At 46.8% G+C, this 22,756-nt stretch overlaps 1 protein-coding gene across 1 annotated transcript in view; it reads left to right on the plus strand.

Moving 5' to 3' along the window:
* oatx (organic anion transporter X) overlaps positions 1–22,756 on the plus strand; it is a 144,364-nt gene that overhangs the window by 49,846 nt on the left and 71,762 nt on the right. The window contains exons 3-6 of the mRNA XM_034177548.1: positions 2,186–2,259; positions 21,579–21,708; positions 21,892–21,995; positions 22,082–22,236. Coding sequence (XP_034033439.1) covers positions 2,186–2,259; positions 21,579–21,708; positions 21,892–21,995; positions 22,082–22,236 — 463 coding nt within the window. The remainder of the gene's footprint in view (positions 1–2,185; positions 2,260–21,578; positions 21,709–21,891; positions 21,996–22,081; positions 22,237–22,756) is intronic.

Raw genomic sequence — 22,756 nt, forward strand, 5'->3', positions numbered from 1 at the left:
CAGAATAACAATGTGACTGATCCTAGCAACAATGTGACTGAGCAGAGCAACAATGTGACTGAGCCTAGCAACAATGTCACCTATCCTAGCAACAATGTGACTGAGCAGAGCAACGATGTGACTGAGCCTAGCAACAATGTGACTGATCCTAGAAACACTGTGACTGAGCAGACCAACATGACTGAGCCTAGAAACAATGTGACTGAGCAGAGCAACAATGTGACTGATCATAGCAACAATGTGACTGAGCAGAGCAACAATGTGACTGAACCTAGCAACAATGTGACTGAGCAGAGCAACAGTGTGACTGATCCTAGCAACAATGTGACTGAGCCTAGCAACAATGTCACTGATCCTAGCAACAATGTGACTGAGCAGAGCAACAATGTGACTGATCCTAGCAACAATGTGACTAAGCAGAGCAACAATGTGACTGAGCCTAACAACAGTGTGACTGAGCAGAGCACAAATGTGACTGAGCAGAGCAACAATGTGACTGAGCCTAGCAACAATGTGACTGAGCAGAGCAACAATGTGACTGAGCCTAGCAACAATGTGAATGAGCCTAGAAACACTGTGACTGAGCAGAGCAATAATGTGACTGAGCCTAGTAACAATGTGACTGAGCCTAGAAACACTGTGACTGAGCAGAGCAACAATGTGACTGAGCCTAGCAACAATGTGAATGAGCCTAGAAACACTGACTGAGCAGAGCAATAATGTGACTGAGCCTAGTAACAATGTGACTGACCCTAGCAACAGTGTGACTGAGCCTACTAACAAGATGACTGAGCCTAGCAATGCAGTTTGAGGAAATGTGATAGTGTAGGCTCATTTGTTATGAAAAATAAATTTGTCTAGTTTTTTTTTTGTTGTTGTTGTTGGTAAAAGCAAAAACTCACCTGATTCGGTTAGAATATGATTTAAAAAATAGAGAAAATTCAATTTAATTCATGTTCAATTCACTTCATTTATATAGCACCAAATCACAACAAAGCTGCCTCAAGGTGCTTCACACAAGTAAGGTCTAACCTTAGAGCAACCTGTATTTTTTTTTTCAATAACATGCAAATTACTTATTTAAAAATCATACAATGTGATTTCTGGATTTTTTTTTTTTTTTTTTTTTAGATTCTGTCTCTCACAGTTGAAGTGTACCTATGATAAAAATTACAGTCCTCAACATTCTATGTAGGTGGTAAATCTTCATCTAACAAGAAGTCAAAATCTGTGGATTTCAGACTTTGCTTTACTTGTATTTTACAGCTGAGCAGCAAACAGATTATACAAACTACTAGTGTGTTGTCCGTGGGGATCCATGGGCTCTTTGATTGGGCAGTGTTTATAAAATAGGTTGCTGACAGGGTGGTAATAAATTAAGTAATGAGTTTGAATGGTGTGTGAGTCCAGAGTGTTTTAGAACCTTAGAGCTCAACAGTTTTTAGAAGAACTCAGCCCTTTTATTTCCTGTTAATTATGAAATGTAATTTAGATCATTTGATGGTTCCATTGGTTTCCTTGTGTCAGAAAACCTATATTTAGATACTTTGTAATTATATCTTGTGTATTCGCAAAAATATTGGATGGACGCCATCTTGGATTTCGGACCCTTAGAATGTGAAGAAAAAATGGCACCCAAATATTTTTAAAGCTTATATTTTCTTTCAGAATCAAGTGAGTTTTTGCTTTTACAAAAAACAACACAAAATTACAAATGATTCTACACTATGAAGCAGAATGAATAAAGCAATTTTAAAAATGTTTCAAAAGCAAAGCCACAGTTCAGAATTTGGGCTGAACACAAAAACAAAGAGACCTGAAAGCTGTACATGTGGACAGTCACATCGCCCCCTGCAGGTGATTATAATAAAGCACAAAATCACGGAAATGCTCAAAAGCATCATAAACTCTGTTTTGTGCCGCTTTGAAAATGGCTCAGAGAATATTTGGCCAGTTGTAATGTACAATAGACCAAATGCTGATATTTTTCCTGCAGTTTGAAGTACAGCACAGGCTGGCGGCGGGTCGTGGCTGGCGGCGGGTTGCTGCTGACGTCATCACCATCCTTCACCTGCTGGAAACCCAGTTACAAGCTGCCCGTCGTTGCCTCATATTAGAAACTTATCTTCTTTGTATAACACGAGTTGAAAAACCAGCATAAGAAAGAAACATTTTTTTGTTTCAGGTGGATGAGAAGCAGCTTCTGAAAGTTTTCATCCCTCTGCATCATTCGGGAAGTAAACTGGACCACTGCAGGAGGTAAACTGAATGTGGCACTGATTGTGTGTGCATGATGAACATGATGAATAACTCAGCCGGTGCAGTCAAAGTGCCATGCCCGAATCAATGAGTCCGGTTTCGTCAGGCGGAATTTGCCAAACCGCACATCAAGATCCCAAACTGAATTTCCAAACCGGATCAGCCAAAGGACGGATTAACAAGGACCACCAGCAGTGCTGCTTGGAGATGGAGAAGAACAGGTGATACGTGTCCAGAAGAAAGTTGTCAGGGTGGGAGCGAGAGTTGGACTCTGAATGTTGGCAGTTTGAGTGGTGAAAGTGTGACGGCGGCCAGCAGGAGGCGCTGTGCAATAGCAGTCAGTAAACGAGGCCAGAGCCCCGGCTTTTATCATTCTGGTTAGACAGTCCACCTCCCATGCCAGAAATTGTGACTTCACGTCCTGAGGGATGCGAGTGGGAGGAGTCAAAACACAACGCAGAGCGAGCTGCTACAACGAGACAGAGTGGGCTGATACCCTGGAGAGCAAAATGTGGAAGGAAGGGAAGGTTGACACTGTAAGAGATAGAGAAATTAATATGTCAAAGTAAAGAAGATATTAAAGTGTGATGGAAGACGTGTCATCAGCATTGAGCATGGACTGCTGTGGAGTTGAATAATGGGTGAAGACGGCGCCATCGTGTGGTTTAATGACTTTGTACCTTGTGTATATGATGAACGTGCACTTGTATATAACAGATCAATCAATCAATCAATTTTTTTATATAGCGCCAAATCACAACAAACAGTTGCCCCAAGGCGCTTTATATTGTAAGGCAAGGCCATACAATAATTATGTAAAACCCCAACGGTCAAAACGACCCCCTGTGAGCAAGCACTTGGCTACAGTGGGAAGGAAAAACTCCCTTTTAACAGGAAGAAACCTCCAGCAGAACCAGGCTCAGGGAGGGGCAGTCTTCTGCTGGGACTGGTTGGGGCTGAGGGAGAGAACCAGGAAAAAGACATGCTGTGGAGGGGAGCAGAGATCAATCACTAATGATTAAATGCAGAGTGGTGCATACAGAGCAAAAAGAGAAAGAAACAGTGCATCATGGGAACCCCCCAGCAGTCTACGTCTATAGCAGCATAACTAAGGGATGGTTCAGGGTCACCTGATCCAGCCCTAACTATAAGCTTTAGCAAAAAGGAAAGTTTTAAGCCTAATCTTAAAAGTAGAGAGGGTGTCTGTCTCCCTGATCTGAATTGGGAGCTGGTTCCACAGGAGAGGAGCCTGAAAGCTGAAGGCTCTGCCTCCCATTCTACTCTTACAAACCCTAGGAACTACAAGTAAGCCTGCAGTCTGAGAGAGAAGCGCTTTATTGGGGTAATATGGTACTATGAGGTCCCTAAGATAAGATGGGACCTGATTATTCAAAACCTTATAAGTAAGAAGAAGAATTTTAAATTCTATTCTAGAATTAACAGGAAGCCAATGAAGAGAGGCCAATATGGGTGAGATACGCTCTCTCCTTTAGGGAACTTTTAGGACAACCTGATAATAATGAATTACAATAGTCCAGCCTAGAGGAAATAAATGCATGAATTAGTTTTTCAGCATCACTCTGAGACAAGACCTTTCTGATTTTAGAGATATTGCGTAAATGCAAAAAAGCAGTCCTACATATTTGTTTAATATGCGCTTTGAATGACATATCCTGATCAAAAATGACTCCAAGATTTCTCACAGTATTACTAGAGGTCAGGGTAATGCCATCCAGAGTAAGGATCTGGTTAGACACCATGTTTCTAAGATTTGTGGGGCCAAGTACAATAACTTCAGTTTTATCTGAGTTTAAAAGCAGGAAATTAGAGGTCATCCATGTCTTTATGTCTGTAAGACAATCCTGCAGTTTAGCTAATTGGTGTGTGTCCTCTGGCTTCATGGATAGATAAAGCTGGGTATCATCTGCGTAACAATGAAAATCTAAGCAATACCATCTAATAATACTACCTAAGGGAAGCATGTATAAAGTGAATAAAATTGGTCCTAGCACAGAACCTTGTGGAACTCCATAATTAACTTTAGTCTGTGAAGAAGATTCCCCATTTACATGAACAAATTGTAATCTATTAGACAAATATGATTCAAACCACCGCAGCGCAGTGCCTTTAATACCTATGGCATGCTCTAATCTCTGTAATAAAATTTTATGGTCAACAGTATCAAAAGCAGCACTGAGGTCTAACAGAACAAGCACAGAGATGAGTCCACTGTCCGAGGCCATAAGAAGATCATTTGTAACCTTCACTAATGCTGTTTCTGTACTATGATGCGTTTTAACGAATCTGTCGGATTCGTTAAAACGCATGACGTCAGACGCGTCGCTTCGGAAATGGCAAGGGGGGCGGAGATTGCCACGTCACACTGGCTGTTTCCACAACCTGAAAAAGTTCACTGATCACAATCTTGAATTTGCGTCGCCTGAACCACAAAAACGTTTTAAAAAACAGCAGTAGAACGATTCTCCCATCATCCTGCTGGGAGAAGCTTTTTTCCAGCTACTTTTCGGAGTGACGCCAACTGAGGGAGAACTGACGACTTGGTGGGATATCGATCGAACCACGACAGTGGGCCGACCCGCACGGAGAAGCCGGCCTTCAGGCATCATCACTGGGCAGACCGAGACAGGCAGCCAGGGTGATGGAGCAAACCCACTTTGTCCGAAATCTCCCACTTTTTGGATATATGCGAAGTCCCAGTTTGCCCAACGGAGTTTAGTTCTGCAGCTTTATCGAGGTGAGAATAATGTAAAAATAAAACGTGACGTTTACTGAACTGCTGTGAAGGTTTAATGATCGGCTAACATTAGCTTAGCCTTTTAGCACAGTTGATCTGAGTGAACACTTTGTAAATGGTTCAGTCTTTTTTATTTTTACCAAATAAAGCTACAGCTTTTTTCAGACACCACAAGAGCTCAACTTTAAATAACTTATTTTTTCAGGCGTTTTTTTACATAGTTTTTTTTTCCTGTTTTTTTTTTTTTCCTTTTTTATATATAAACTGTTTAGTGTGTTTTATATTTAAACAAAGTGTCTTCAGCAACACCACCAGAGTTAAAAGCTGCAGAAGAGACCTTCATCTGGTCCCGAGAATCCAGCAGAACATCACCTGCTTCTAAATAAAAGGCTCTTTCAACAGCAACTATTTTATTATTTTTAAAAAAGCTGTTTCATTTTATATTTTAACAACAAATGAATGGATCATTAAAAATGTTCACAAATCAAACTCCAAAGACATTTGCACAGGTAGAAGCTCTCCACTTATTGTGCTCAAATTCATATTTTAGAAATGACTGTTCTGATAACAACATTAAAGGCAATTACATATTTTGGCAAAATTACAAGTTGAAATGACTATATAAAAAATTCATCATAAGGTTTATGTCACAGAAATCCTACTTTACAATCACATTGCAGTCATTGTTAAATTATTTCCTGTTGCATTTATAATAAACATTTGTATTTATTTACAGTGTTTTTCTGGTTGAAATGAGATATAAATAATCTACCAGACAAATTTCCATTTACAAATTTCCATGTTATTTTGTCTAAAAATAAATGTCAGAGGTTCCTTATGTTAAAAAAGAAATTATCTAATCTGAAATAACAGGTGGTTTTAATTTACAGATGAAAGGTTTCTAAAGAACCATTTATTGATTTATTTAGCTATTTTAATTACAAGTGTCCTAAACTTTTTGTTTTAACAGTAATCAGACATTTTGAGGTAACAAACAACAACAAAAAACATTTCGAAGGACTTTTCTTCAGAAAACTGCTCCATATATGAGCAGTCCTGTGACACGTTTGTTTTGCACAGGTCAGTGGTTTCTGCTCCGATCCGTTTTGTAGAGATCAGTGGTTTCTGCACCAATGCGTTTTGTAGAGATCAGTGGTTTCTGCCACTAGTCTTCCGTGTTTTGGCCTGACGCGTCATTCCTGTTGGACAACGCAAAGGTACGTCACAGCTCAGAGTGTTGAAAGTTGGATTGGAGTGAACTTTGACTGCGTCAGCCTGCTGACAGGTGGCAATGCACGCTCCCGTCAGAAGTGTCGGTTAAGCTTGACTTTTGACGCGACGCTTCTGACGCATCTAAAAAGCAATGTGTCTCATTGAAAATAATACTTTTTAGACCGATTTTTGATGCATTTGACACATCTGACGTATTCAGTGTGAAAGGCCCATAATCCTTCCCTCCACATACTATCATAAGCTTTTTCTATATCTAAGAAAACAGCAAGTACAGCCTCCTTATTTATAATAGCTCTCCTAATATCTCTTTCTAATACAGCCACCGAATCGATAGTGCTCCTCCCTCCTCTAAACTCATTCTGGTAATTAACAAAAAACAAAACAAAACGCTAGTTTCAAGAAAATACACAAGTCTATTGGTTACCATCCTCTCCATCACTTTACACAACACAGATGTCAATGCTATTGGCCTGTAAGACAAGGGAGAGGACAGATCCTTTCCTGGTTTCAGAATAGGGACCACAATAGCACGCTTCCAAGCCTTTGGCAAAATTCCTTCCTCCCAGATATAATTAAACAGTGCTAAAATGTCATGCATCGTCCCTTCATCCAGTTGCTGCAACAGTTTATAGCTGATCTCATCCTGCCCTGGAGTGGTGTTAGCACCAGCTTGAATAGCATCTTCCAACTCTCTATAAGAAAAATGTAAATATATGGGCTATCCCTCTCAGGTACTCCTGCTAATTTAAACCTGTTCTCCACCAACAACATCTCCCTCAGCCTAAGCATGTCTTCTCCTACATACCTTGAGTTATGGACATCCTGACAGGTCTTAACACACATGTCTGCCTTTTCTGTACAATTAAGTGCTTCCTTATGCCCGTCACTAAGAACTGTCATGGCTGAGCTCACATACTTTACAGACATCCGGTGGATCCTGCTCCACAACTGTTGAACAGGGCATCTGGACCAAGGGTGCTACAAAACTGTCTCCAGCATTTTTTCTTTTCTGCTTTCATTGTTTTGTTTTGTTTTGCCATTGCTCTACACCGCTTAAATTCAACATTTTCCAGTGTGCGGTATTTCCGCACAATGGCAAAAGTCTGTTTTCTTCTTCTCACTGCCCTGTCACACTCCTTATTCCACCAGCACGATTTCCAAAATGTTTCCTACAGGGAATTGTTTCTGATGCCACCTTCATAATCGTTGTTAAGGAATCACACAACTCATCCCCTGAACCATCACTATCAATGCCTTCTATACCCGCCGCTGTACCCTCACTGAATCTAGCCCAGTTAGCCAGAGAAAAATTAAGCTTGGCAATTCTTTCCCCAAGATCCACTGGCACTGACCTAGTGAAGCAGCTGAGGACAGGAAAGTGGTCACTTCCCAGTGAGTTCTCCAACATTTTCCAACTCCCTACCCATGCCATCCTTGGGGAGGTAAACGCAAGATCCATACATGATCCTTTTCTTGAATGAATGTCTAATCGAGTTGGTGCACTCGTGTTCATAATTCCAAAGTTTGCAACCTCAAGAAAATCTTCAATTACAGCCCTGTTTGAATCCTTTTCCTGACTTCCCAATAATGGGTTGTGGGCATTAAAATCCCCCACTCAAACCACAGATGAACCAGCTCTGCTAAAAATATCCTCAAGCTCTGCTAAAATCAAAGGTTTACATGGATTGTAACAATTAACCAAAGACAATCAACCTCCATTAGACCAACTTTCAATTATCTGACACTCAAACGACCCCTCCCACTCACAGCATTTGTACTGGATACCTGTTCTAATAAATGTGGCACATCCACCACCAATCTTATCAGGTCTGTCCTTACGGAGGCACACATAACCTGGAATAACAAATGCTTTTTTTTTTTTTTTTAAAAAAAAGCTCCTGATATGTTCTTTCAAAATCAAGTGAGTTTTTGCTTTTACAAACAAATAAATGAATGAATAAATAAATATACATATGATCTTACACTAGAGAAGGTCTTGCCTTTCTCTGGAATATTTATTACAATACATGAGGACATGCTGTACTGTCTCTGGCTGTGGACATATTCCACCATACATACCCTTTACCTCAAAAAACAAATTGAACCAGATTGAGCCTTCAAAACACTTTTAAAAATTCTGCTGTTGCATGACTGTTTTGCTTTTCCCAATGGCCAAAGAAACAAAAGGCAAAAGTACTTTCACGTTAGTGGAATGGGGTTCAACTACCTACAGCGTCCTTGCTTAAAGCCAAAATAAATGAAAAACACAATAGTTATCAATCAATCCACACATTTCACAACAAACCTAAATGTCCCTGACTCACATTATCAATAACTTCTGTATTCACATCAATATGTTTTTGCTTCATGAATGCTAACTGTGCTTCTTCCTTCCAGTATCTCCATGTGTGTATAAATTTCTGACCATGTTGGATAAATGTCAATCTTTATCTTAAAATAACTGCATTTGTGTGTCTCTTTGTCTCCCAGTGTCAGCCTAGTCTTAACAAACATACACTTTGTTAAAGTTATGTCAGAGTAAGTACACCTCTCTGCACATCCCACCTTCAAACACAGCCTCATATGACCAGTCATGAAAAATCTACCTAAGCTCCCAATTTTCTATATGAATACAAACTTCCTATGGACACTGTGCTAGTTTTATTAAAAATTAAAAATTAAGAATCACGTGTCCGTAAGTATTCACAGCCTTTGCTCAGTACTTTGTTGATGCTCCTTTGGCAGCAATTCCAGCCTCAAGTCTTCTTGAATATGATGCCACAAGCTTGGTCCACCTATCTTTGGACAGTTTGGTCCATTCCTCTTTGCAGCACCTCTCAAGCTCCATCAGGTTGGATGTGGAGCATCGGTGCACAGCAGACCCGGCGCCACGAAGGGGCGTTTGGGGGCGACGCCCCCTCACGTCATCAACCCCACCCCCTCGGATGTGAGAGTTATCAAAAAATAAAAATAAAAAAGAAAGAAAAAGAAATACTGGAAATATAGCAAAATATTAGTTATTCAATAATATCACATATTTAACAAATAAACCAAATTAATTAACTAAAGTAATTAATTTTAAAACAAACGGATATGGCGTGTGTCTGTGTTCAAGCGATTTGATAGGTTGAGGGTTGCACTTGTCAGTGCGGCAGAGGGCAAGGATCCTGAGTCCAGCGATTATGGCAAGGTGGACGAATTAAAGCATGCTCGATTTAATCAAGCAGTGTCAGAGCTGGAGTTCCTGGGATTCGTCAAGTCCACCAAGCAAAAGGCAGATGAGATCATGCAGCACGACTCACTTGGGGAAGTGACACGGAAACTGTCAAGTTTTGACACGACTTGTCACATTTCACTGCGCGCCACGACAAATGGTTTTCTGTCACGTGCGCACAATTAAACTCAGCTCCAAATGTCATTCCACAGTTCCTGCTGAAGCTCCTCAGGATGCCCCTGCAGGTGTTCCACCTGCTGTTGTAACCGATGAGCGGGAGAACGATCTGAGCCAGAGGAGCGAGAGGAGACTCACGTGCAGCCAGACATCTCTGCACCTCCTCCAGTCCGGCGGAGGAAGAAGCGTGTGCAGAATTAAACTCTGCTGCATCGCATTCAGTTTGATTGCTGACACCAAGTCGGCTAAAAGTCTAATTTCAGTGCTCTTCAGCGCGCTCCTGCAGGTGTTCCAACTGCTGCATGTGCCTGATGTTTGGGAAAATGGGCGAGACGAGAGCTGCATGAAGCCACACATCTGGCTCTGTCCTCCTCCTCCTCTCTGCACCACTCCATGGCACAGAGCCCAACTACACATGCAGTCACAAAGTTCTGAAAAACTGGAGCGATCTGAATTCGGTTGGATGAATATGGGTGTGTGTGTGGAGACAATTCACCTCGTTCACAACGTGACAGAACTTAACGATGCGCTGTTACGCACAATAGCACGCAACAACAGAATTCTCAGGTGTCAGGTGTTCTCAGGAACTGCTGCAACCTTTTACCACACGTTACGATTAATGGCACGTGTTGCTGGAGAATTATCAGGAACCATTATGCACGGTCAAGAATAGTGTTCCGCGTTGTTGTTGCGTGCTATTGTGCTATTGAGGCTTCTTCCTCAAATTCTCAGAGGGAGTTTTGTCTTACCACTGTCGCCTGTGTTCTTGCTCTGGGGGTTGGTAAGGTTGGATCTTACTTGTGTGAAGCATCTTGAGGCAACTTTGTTGTGATTTGGTGCTGTACAAATGAAAATAAATTGAAAAAAATATATTGAATTATGGATGATGGAGGCCACTGTGCTCATTGTGGTTTGGCGATATATAAATGAAAATAAATTGAAATTGAATGCTGGAGTTCTGACAAAGTGACCATCGCTCTTGGTCATCTCCCTGACTAAGGTCCTTCTTCCCTGATCGCTCAGTTTAGATGAGGGGCCAGCTCTAGGAAGAGTCCTGGTTGGTCTGAACTTCTTCCACTTACAGCTATAAGTGAGGATGCCCCACTGGCTGTTCCTGCAACACCAAATATTTTGTGTCTGCTACCAATAACCCATGTGGAACTTTTTAAATCAAAACCTAATTTTAGGCATCTTATATATGTGACTCTGGAACCACCCCCAAATCCCAGCAGTCCAAGTGTCAACGCCACTGAGGTCCTTAGTTTGGGTCTCATTAACATAAGATCACTGTCCTCAAAATCACTGTTGATAAATAAGCCTATTGTGGATCATCACTTAGATATGATTGGGTTATGTGAAACCTGGCTTAAACCTACAGCTGTCCTCCCCTTAAATGAGGCCTGCCCACAGACATACACATTTAATCACATCCCTCATGATACGAAGCAAGGCAGAGGTGTTGCTCTAATTTATAAATCTGTGTTTAGTTTATTAGCTGTTGGAGGTCACAGATATAACTCGTTTGAAGATCTGACACTCTGTCCAGGACAGTACATGTAGCCAAGGTCAGAAGAATAAAAATCAACCATGCTATTTTGTCACTGTATATAGGCCCCCTGGCCCATACTCTGAATTCTTAGATAAATTTGGTGAGTTTATCTTTAATATAGCAAACTGTTCAGATAACATTCTGATGGTTGGTGACTTCAACATTCATATAAATAACCTTCTGATCCCCTCTTCAGATCATTTATGGACATTATGGATGTATTAGGATTCCAGCAATGCATTCAGGGTTCGACACACATTAGTGGAAATGCCCTGGATTTGGTCCTTATTCACGGCATCGCTGTCACAAATATTAACATCACGTCTCTTGTGTCAGTGGTCTCCGATCACTCATTTACAGTTTTGTTGCTGTGTTTACTGGAACAACAACCTAATTTATCATTGCGGCAACACGTCGACACATCAGATCTTCAATTATGACTGAACCTGATCTTTTACCATCACGTTTGGAAAATGACTATTCAGTAAACAGTCTTGTGGACAGTTTCAACTCAGTGCTCAAAACTACACTCAGGCCACGGAGCAGGTGATTAGAGACCCTGCAAGGTTTATGACAAATGTGGGTGTGGAATCCCTTAGTTTAGCGGGGAAATTAGTGCAGAAAATCCACTATGGTGATCGTGCAGTTTATCTGCCAGGGAGGGAAATTCATCAAGTTGACACTGTGGCCTGTTTCCGTTGACATGTCCATAAAAGTCATGGAGAGATATGCTTTGCAAACTTAATACCCATTACTACATTGGATGATGTTGAAATGGAGGATGGCCTGTTGGCTGTTCCAGCAATATCAAAGATTTTGTGTCTGCTACCTACAACTCGCATGGAATGTCTCAAACCTAAACCTACTTCTAGGCATCTTATATATGCTACTCTGGAACCACCCCAAAACCCAAACAGTCCAACGTCAACCCCACTGATGTCCTTAGTCTGGGTCTCATTAAAATAAGATCACTGTCCTCTCCATTCCGTTTTCTTCTGCTTTATCCGGAGTCGGGTCGCGGGGGCAGCAGCTCAAGCAAAGATGCCCAGACCTCCTGATCCACACACACCTCCCCCAACCCCTCCGGGGGAAGCCTGAGGCGTTCCCGAGCCAGCTGAGAGATGTAGTCCCTCCAGCGTGTCCTGGATCTTCCCCCGGGGTCTCCTCCCAATGCCTGGAACACCTCTCCAGCGAGGTGTCCAGGAGGCATCTGGATAAGATGCCTGAGCCACCTTAGCTGGCTCCTTTCGACATGGAGGAGCAGTGGCTCGACTCTAAGCTCCTCCCGAGTGACCGAGCTCCTCACCCTATCTCTAATGCCGCGTTCACACCGGGCGCGACGCGAGTGACTGCAACCACAGGTTGCCATGTAATCCCTATGTAAGGACGCGTTTTGGGGCCAAACCGCGCAGTGCGACATGATGGACGCGAGTGAAGCGATGCGAGTGAAGTGATTTTGACCGTTTTGCGCGTTTGTGGCACGATATTGCATCGCGTCACGTCGCGTGATGACCAATCAGGGACTGAATATGTAGTGACGTGGAGATGTCTGGAGTTTGACTGAAGATGTGAACATGTCCTGTATCTGGTAGCAGTCTGTGAGCAGGACTTATGTCTCTTTTGTCCTTTATTTCACAATCATGACAGAGTTTTTGGAGCGAACAGCAGCACCACAGCAGCGGGGAGCGGAGTTTCTTTTTCTTTTTATTTTATGTGCGCGCGCGAATCGTCCTGGAGATTATTTTACTTATTAACTACACAGCTGTATAATAAAGCAAATGGTGACTGGTTTCTAAACACAATTATGACAGAGTTTTTGGAGCGATTAGCAGCCGTACTTGCAGCAGCGGGAGCGGAGCTTTTTTCTTTTCTTTTTTTTTTATGTGCACGCGCGAGCGAATCGTCTGTAGAGAATATTTTATTAATTAACTACACAGATGTATAATAAAACAAATGGTGACTGGTTTCTAAACACAATTATGACAGAGTTTTTTGGGGGAAGAGCCAGCTGCAGCAAGCAGTGGAGTTTCTTTTTCTTTTTTTTCTTTTTTTTATATTATTTACATGTGCGCGTGCGAACGGGACAGTTGATCCTCAAACTGGGTCCCGCAGAGGTGGAAGGACCGCTGAAAGCGGCCATCACCCAGACACAGCTCCTGCAGCAAATAATGATACTCTCTGTATTGGGAGCTTTCCACGGCAACTCGCTCCGTGTGATCAAGGTCCGTCATGTTAGCTTGACTGACAACCGGAGCCGGTGAGCGGAATGGAAGCTCCTCCTATTTGATGACACACCGGGGTGAATTTTCACAGCGAAAGTCCACCCAAGCAGAGCGACACACCGGGCGAAGGAGGCGCGTCCGTCGCCTGGCGACCCACACGAATTTGTAGCATCTGATCGCGCCCGGTGTGAACGCGGCTTAAGGAAGCGCCCAGACACCCTGTGGAGGAAACTCATCTCAGACACTTGTACTCACGATCTCGTTCTTTCGGTCATGAGCCAAATTTCATGACCATAGGTGAGGGGCGGAACATAAATTGATCAGTAAATCGAGAGCTTTGCCCCCCTAATCAGCTCTCTCTTCACCACGACGGTCCAATACAGCGACTGCATCACTGCAGATGCTGCACCGATCCGTCTGTCGATCTCACGCTCCATCTGTCTCTCGCTCGTGAACAAGACCCCGAGATACTTAAACTTCTCCACTTGAGGCAAGGACACTCCACCGACTTGAAGAGGGCAAGGCACCTTTTTCCGATTGAGAACCATGGCCTCGGATTTGGAAGTGCTGATTTTCATCCCGGACGCTTCACACTCGTCTGCAAACCGCCCCAGTGCATGCTGAAAGTCCTGATTTGAAGACGCCAACAGAACCCCATTGTGCGCAAACAGCAGAGATGAGATTATGTGGTTCCCAAACCGCACCCCCTCTACATCCTGGCTGCGCCTAGAAATTCTGTCCATAAAGGTAATGAACAGAACCGGTGACAAAGGGCAGCCCTGGCGGAGGCCAACATGCACTGGAAACAGGTTTGACTTACTACCCCTCTACACCCTGGCTGCACCAAGAAATTCTTGGCAAAGGACCCCAGACCCCATACTCTCGGAACACCTGCCACAGGGTGCCCCAAGGGACACAGTCGAATGCCTTCTCCAGATCCACAAAGCACATGTGGACTGGTTGTGCGAACTCCCATGAACCCTTGAGCACCCGATGGCAGGATGAAAACCACACTGCTCCTCCTGAATCCGAGGTTTGACTATCGGTTGAATTCTCCTCTCCAGTACTCTGGAATAGACCTTACCGGGGAGGCTGAGGAGTGTGATCCCCCTATAGTTGGAACACAGCCTCCGGTCCCCCTTCTTAAACAGAGGGACCACCACCCCGGTCTGCCATTCCAGAGGCACTGTCCCCGACCACTATGCAATGTTGCAGAGGCGTGTCAACCAAGACAGTCCCACAACATCCAGAGACTTAAGGTACTCAGGTCGGATTTCATCCACCCCAGGAGCCTTGCCACCAATGAGCTTTCTAACCACCTCGGTGACTTCAGCCTGGGTGATGGACAAGTCCACCTCTGAGTCCCCAGTCTCTGCTTCCTCTTCGGAAGACGTGACGATGGGATTGAGGAGATCCTCGAAGTATTCCTTCCACCACCCAACAACATCCCCAGTCAGGGTCAACAGCTGCCCACCCGCACCATAGACAGTGCCGGTGGAGAGCTGCTTCTGCCTCCTGAGGCGTCAGCCGGTTTGCCAGAATTTCTTTGAGGCTGACCAACAGTCCTCTTCCATGGCCTCCCCGAACTCCTCCCAGACCTGAGTTTTTGCCTCTGCGACCGCACGGGCTGCAGCATGCTTGGCCTGTCAGTACCTGTCAGCTGCCTCCGGGGTCCCACTTACCAACAATGACAAGTAGCACTCCTTCAACTTGACGGCATCCCTTACTTCCGGTGTCCATCACCGGGTTCGGGGATTGCTGCTGCAACCACATCTACGAGCGGCCGCATCAACAGTGGAGGTGGAGAACATGGTCCACTCGGACTCCATGTCTCCAACCTCCCCCGGGATCTGGGAGAAGTTCTCCCGGAGGTGGGAGTTGAAGACCTCGCTGACACAGGGTTCTGCCAGTCATTCCCAGCAGACCCTCACAATATGCTTGGGCCTGCCAGGTTTGACCGGCTTCCTCACCTCCCAGCGGATCCAACTCACCACCGGGTTGTGATCAGTTGACAGCTCAGCCCCTCTCTTCAACCGAGCGTCCGAGACATATGGCCGAAGGTCAGATGATACAACTACAAAGTTGATCATGGATGTCCAGCTCAGGGTGTCCTGGTGCCACGTGCACTTATGGACATGCTTTTGCTCGAACATGGTGTTTGTGATGGACAAAATGTGACTAGCACAGAAGTCCAACAACTGAACATCACTCGGGTTCAGATCGGGGAGGCCGTGCTTCCCGATCACCCCCTTCCAGGTCTCACTGTTGCTGCCCACGTGGGCATTGAAATCCCCCAGGAAAACAATGGAGTCCCCAGTCGGAGCACTATCTAGTACCACTCTCAGGGACTCCAAGAAGTTCAGGTATTCTGCACTCTGCCGCTCGGCCCATAGGCTGAGACAACCGTGAGAAACCTGTCCCCGACCCGAAGGCATAGGGACACGACCCCCTTGTTCACCGGGGTGAACTCCAACACATGGCGACTGAGCTGGGGAGCAATAAGCAATGCTACCCCAGCTGTCCGCCTCTCCCCATGGGCAACGGCAGAAAAGTGGAGCATCCAGCCCCTCTCCAGGAGGTGGCAGAGCTCAAGCTGTGCGTGGAGGTGAGCCCGACTATCTCTAGTCAGTATATCTCAACCTCCTGCACAAGCTCAGTCTCCATCCCCCCAGGGAGGTGACTTTCCACGTCCCAACAACCAGGGGCTGTGAGCGCGGACCAGGCCGCCGGGCCACCCGCCCTCAACTGCCACCCAATCGTCTCTGCACCCGACCCCCATGGCCCCCTCTGCAGGTGGTGAACTCACAGGAGGGCGGGCCCACGTCGCTCTTTCGGGCTGAGCCTGGGCCGGGCCACGAGGGCTAAGGCCCAACCGCCAGGCAGTTGCGCATGAGCACCAACACGAGGCCTGGCTCCAGGGTGGGGCCCCGGCTCCGCCATACCGGGCGATGTCTCTGTCCTTGATTTTGTACTGGTCATGGGAGCTTCTGAACTGCCCTTAGTCTAACCCGTCACCTAGGACCTGTTTGCCTTTGGAGACCCTACCAGGGGCACAAAGGCCCCGACAACATAGCTCCTTGGATCATCTGGGTACGCAAACACCCCCACCACGATAAGGTGGCAGTTCGAGGGGGAGATCCTCTAAATCATTGTTGAATAATGATCTAATTATGGATCATCACTTAGATATGATTGGGTTATGTGAAACCTGGCTCAAACCTACAGCTGTCCTCCCCTTAAATGAGGCCTGCCCACCAGCATATACATTTAGTCACGTCCATTGTGATGCGAAGCAAGGCGGGGGTGTTGCTCTTATTTATAAATCTAGGTTTATCTTATTAGCTGTTAGAGGTCACAAATATAACTCATTTGAGCATCTGATTCTCCGCTCTGCTCAGATTTTTACGCAGTGCCAAGGTAGGGCTCCCTCTGGTGGCGCTCCCTTCGCCATTGCAGGTGTGGGCACTAGATGGCACCCTTCTCCCTTTAATCACGCACAAGACACAACCTGTAACTGGTGGTGTCTGGAAATCACCGGGAGGAGATCGAGTTTTTTGTGACTCCTTCTACCTCCCGAGTGATTTTGGGCTTCCCATGGATGTTGAAACACAATCCCCGGATTGATTGGCCGTCTGGGGTGGTGGTTCAGTGGAGCGAAACCTGTCATCAGAAGTGTTTAGGTTCCTCGGTTCCTCCCGGTTTACAGGCTAAAGAGGAGGTCAAAGTCCCTCCCAATCTGACGGCGGTGCCGGTTGAGTACCACGATCTTGCTGACGTCTTCAGCAAGGATCTGGCACTCACCCTTCCCCCGCACCATCCGTACGATTGTGCCACTGATTTGATTCCAGGCGTGGAGTTCCCGTCCAGCAGGCTGTACAACCTCTCACGACCTGAGCGCGAATCAATGGAGACCTACATCCGGGACTCCTTAGCTGCTGGGCTGATCCGGAATTCCACCTCCCCGATGGGTGCAGGTTTCTTTTTTGTGGGCAAGAAAGATGGCGGATTCCGTCCATGCATTGATTACAGGGGGCTGAATGAAATCACGGTTCGCAATCGATACCCGTTGCCCTTGTTAGATTCTGTGTTCACCCCCCTGCATGGAGCCAAATCTTTACAAAGTTGGATCTTAGGAATGCGTATCACCTGGTTCAGGTCCGGAAGGGAGACGAGTGGAAGACGGCATTTAACACCCCATTGGGTCATTTTGAGTACCTGGTCATGCCGTTTGGCCTCACTAACGCCCCCGCTACGTTCCAAGCTTTGGTTAATGACGTCTTGCGGGACTTCCTGCACCAATTCGTGTTCGTATATCTGGACGATATACTCATCTTTTCTCCGGACCCTGAGACTCATGTCCAGCATGTACGTCAGCTGTTTATGAAGGACGAGAAGTGCGAGTTCCACCGCACTTCTTTGTCCTTCCTGGGGTTTATCATCTCCTCCAACTCTGTCACCCCTGATCCGGCCAAGGTTGCGGCAGTGAGAGATTGGCCCCAACCAACAAGCTGTAGGAAGCTGCAACAGTTCCTCAGCTTCGCAAATTTCTACAGGAGGTTCATTAAGGGCTACAGTCAGGTAGTTAGCCCCCTGACAGCCCTGACCTCTCCAAAAGTCCCCTTCACCTGGTCGGATCAGTGCAAAGCCGCGTTCAAGGAGTTGAAACGACGGTTCTCGACTGCACCAGTTCTGGTGCAGCCCGACCCTAGCCGCCAGTTTGTGGTTGAAGTGGACACCTCTGACTCAGGGATAGGAGCCGTGCTACCCCAGAGCGGAGAGACCGATAAGGTTCTTCACCCGTGTGCCTACTTTTCTCGCAGGTTGACCCCGGCTGAACGGAACTATGACGTCGGCAACCGAGAACTCCTTGCGGTGAAAGAGGCTCTTGAGGAGTGGAGACACCTGTTGGAGGGAGCGTCTGTGCCGTTCACGGTTTTCACTGACCATCGGAACCTGGAGTATATCAGGACCGCCAAGCGGCTGAACCCCAGGCAAGCCCGTTGGTCACTGTTCTTCGGACGTTTTGACTTCCGGATCACCTATCGCCCCGGGACCAAGAACCAGAGATCGGATGCCTTGTCCCGGGTACACGAAGACGAAGTCAAAACTGAGCTGTCGGATCCACCGGAGCCCATCATTCCGGAGTCCACTATTGTGGCCACCCTCACCTGGGACGTGGAGAAGACCGTCCGGGAGGCCCTGGCACGGAGCACGGATCCCGGAACTGGGCCGAAGAACTGACTGTACATCCCACCAGAGGCCAGAGCTGCAGTATTGGACTTCTGTCACGGTTCCAAGCTCTCCTATCATCCAGGGGTGCGAAGGACCGTGGCAGTTGTCCGGCAGCGCTTCTGGTGGGCGTCTATGGAGGCCGACGTCCGGGAGTGTATCCAGGCCTGCACCACCTGTGCCAGGGGCAAGGCAGACCACAAAAGGTCCCAAGGACTTCTCCAGCCACTTCCTGTGCCTCATCACCCCTGGTCCCATATTGGCCTGGATTTCGTCACGGGCCTCCTGCCGTCCCAGGGCAACACCACCATCCTCACGATAGTGGACCGATTCTCCAAGGCGGCCCACTTCGTGGCCCTCCTGAAGCTCCCAATGGCCCAGGAGACAGCAGACCTCCTGGTCCACCACGTCATCCATCTGCATGGGATACCAACTGACGTACTCTCGGATCGTGGTCCCCAGTTTTCCTCTCAAGTCTGGAGGAGTTTCTGCAGAGAACTGGGGGCCACCGTGAGCCTCTCGTCTGGGTACCACCCACAGACGAACGGACAGGCAGAACGGGCCAACCAAGAGTTGGAACAGACCCTCCGCTGTGTGACATCCGCGCACCCGACGGCCTGGAGTAACCATCTGGCCTGGATCGAGTATGCACATAACAGCCAGGTGTCTTCTGCCACCGGCCTCTCCCCATTTGAGGTGTGTCTGGGGTACCAGCCCCCATTGTTTCCCGTGGTGGAGGGAGAGGTCGGTGTGCCCTCGGTCCAGGCCCACCTGCGGAGGTGCCGTCGGGTGTGGCGCACCGCCCGTTCTGCCTTTTTAAAGGCCCGGACGAGGGCTAAGGCCCATGCAGACTGCCGGCGGTCCCCGGCCCCTGCATACCAGCCCGGGCAGGAGGTGTGGTTATCAACTAAGGACATCCCCCTCCAAGTGGACTCTCCTAAGTTGAAAGACAGGTACATTGGACCATTTAAAATCCTGAAGATCCTCAGCCCTGAAGTGAAGCCAGGAGTTGGAGCTTCACTGCGGATCCATCCGGTTTTCCATGTGTCCAGACTGAAACCACACCACACCTCACCCCTCTGTGCTCCCGGTCCGGCGCCGCCTCCTGCCCGGATCATTGACGGGGAGCCGGCTTGGACAGTGCGCCGTCTCCTGGACGTCCGTCGAATGGGCCGGGGGTTCCATTATTTGGTGGACTGGGAGGGGTATGGACCCGAAGAACGCTCCTGGGTGAAGAGGAGTTCATCCTGGACCCGGCCCTCCTGGCCGATTTCTACCGCCGACAACCGGATAAACCTGGTCGGGCGCCAGGAGGCGCCCGTTGAGGGAGGGGTCCTGTTGTGTGGGCCGCCAGAAGAGGAGGTACTGCTGGCCTACCACCAGAGGGCGCCCTGCCTGAAGTGCGGGCTTCAGGCACGAGAGGGCGCTGCCGCCACGGACACAGCCGGGGGTGACAGCTGTCACTCATTATCTCATGACAGCTATCACCCATCTACACTTCATCATACTACTCCATAAAACCTGGACGTCATCTCCACCTCGTTGCCGAGATATCGTCGACCTGTGAAGGTAAACTCTCAGCCGTTTTCTGGTGCCAAACGCACAATTGTCTAGATTCTTTGCAGGCGTTCCTGATTAATCTCTGCAGCTGGAGGCTGGGATTTGGGGATTGTGAGGTAGACGACTGACTTCGCTCCTCAAGCCAAATTGGGATAGGTTAGCAGGCGCTGCACGTTATTGTACTGTGTTTGAGGTGGAGGTGTTTCCCACCCGTTTCTGACTGTTTACTGGGTGTGCACACACCCACATCTTATTGTTTCTGCTCCTCGCCAGCAGTACCAGATCCCACATTCGGAGACGGTGGCCACCTGGGGACTCGGGACTTGGCGGCTCCAGTATTCTCCGGGTTCGGTGGCGGAGGAAATCGTGTGGTTCCGGTTCTTCTCAGGACAGACGTCTTCTATCCTCGAGCCTGCCCACACGTCACCTTTGTGGATTGACCGTTTGCAAAATTCTGTATTCCTCTGTATTTTGTTTGTGCTCATTCACAACAGTAAAGCGTTCATATTTGACTCTTTCATTGTCCGTTCATTTACGCCCCCTGTTGTGGGTCCGTGTCACTACACTTTCCCAACACAGAGAAAAGACATGGTTTGAGGGAGGGGTGGGGTGAAGGAGGCATTGTATGTGAAACAGTTCAAACCCAGCCTTAATCGTGGAGGGGGTCTGAGACACGCTTTGTCCTGTTTACAATGTGGTAGTCAGGTCAAAGCAGTTTCAGTCTTTTGTTCATGGTAATGAGTCATTCACATCGTTGGTGAGTCGTCAGGAGAGGCATCAGTCCCATCATTAGGAGGGACAGCTGCCCAGTCATTAGGAGGGTACTAACTAGGTGCTAATTTGACAAAATGTTAGTCACTAGCCAATAGCAGTCTGCATCTCGGTAGGAGGGTCTGGTTTGGTTTAAAACTCCAGCTTTTGCTGGCTTCTGTTATTCTTCTCTACAAGAGTCAAGACAGAAGTCAGACTACCAGAGCAAGAATTTTAGCTGAGGAAGCTTCTGGGATTAGAAGCAAAATGTCCTCATGTCAAGCAACCCAGTCCAGTTGAAGATTCAAGCTTCTCTACTATGGAAACCACCTGGACAACTGAGAGCCTTCACAGAAACATTGATGAACAACTCAAAAGTCACAAGAAAATAAGAAGTGGTATTTATGCTCTGAATATGTGTAAGAACTCGCTTTCTGTATAAAATAAGAAAATGTTCTACTCTAGCCTCACTCCTCAACATGCAGATCTGCCTCAGTTTTTGGGGAAATGTGTTCCGTTCTGGACTCATCTCACCAAGTCAGATGTTTATTACTATGGAAACACAGTTCATCTTCACACTAACTCCTGGATCAGTGATTGATTGGTTGTCACCTGTGTGCTGGTTTTTAGGTACACTCAACCTCAGTGGCAGCTGTTAGCTGCTAACACCTCAACCAATGTCAGTCTGCTGCCGACCCAAGAATGTATGGACGGCTGGACTTACGACCGCTCCGAGTTCCACAGTACCACCGTCTCCGAGGTAAAAAGAAGGATGTTCACAGGGATTATCTCCTAAACAGGGTGTAGTATTAGAGAGGTGAGGTGAGGTTTGGTTTTCCAAACACATCACTGTCCCATTTAGGGTGGAACCTTCCGGAATGATGCCTCTGAATTTTTCTTGTGATTCAGATGGATACATTTTTGTGTCCATCTCATCTTTCAGTGGGACCTGGTGTGCTCACTCCGTCCTTTGAAGCAGATGATTCAGACCATTTATATGGGTGGCGTTTTAGCCGGCGCCATCATCTTTGGATGGTTGTCAGACAGGTGAGATTTGCACTTCTTGATGCCATTTTATCTTGAAACAAAAAAAATCCACAAAACATTTTAGCCACTGTGTCTTCCTGCCTCAGGTTTGGGCGTCGAACTGTCCTTATATGGTCATACCTGCTGTTGGCCGTCCTTGGCTGTAGCTCCGCTCTCTCACCAAATTACACCGGCTACTGTGTGTTCAGGTTCTTGAGTGGGATGGCAGTTTCTGGAATCATCCTCAATGGCGTTTCACTGAGTACTTATTTCTTGTCCCGTAGCCTGTTCCACCTGAGTGTCCTCTGATCCATACACCTGTCTGTCTACCTGCATGTCCTCTGACCCGTACACCTGTCTGTCTACCTGCATGTCCTCTGACCCATACACCTGTCTGTCTGTCTACGTGTCCTCTGACCCGTACACCTGTCTGTCTACCTACGTGTCCTCTGATCTGTACACCTGTCTACCTGCGTGTCCTCTGACCCATACACCTGTCTATCTACCTACGTGTCCTCTGACCCGCACACCTGTCTGTCTACCTGCGTGTCCTCTGACCCATACACCTGTCTGCTTACCTGTGTGTCCTCTGACCCATACAACTGCCTGTCTACCTGCATGTCCTCTGACCCATACACCTGTCTTTTGCCCTGCCTTGCTGTGTCCCTTCCATCACACTCTCTGCTTTGAGATATAATATTTTAGTGTATCATCTGCAAATTTAAACTTTGTAGAAGTCATAGTTGTGGATTTTTGGTTGGACAGTGAAGCAGTCTGTTATG

The sequence above is a fragment of the Thalassophryne amazonica genome, chromosome 9, assembly GCF_902500255.1.
Source record: "Thalassophryne amazonica chromosome 9, fThaAma1.1, whole genome shotgun sequence".
In the NCBI taxonomy this organism is placed as follows: Eukaryota; Metazoa; Chordata; class Actinopteri; order Batrachoidiformes; family Batrachoididae; genus Thalassophryne; species Thalassophryne amazonica.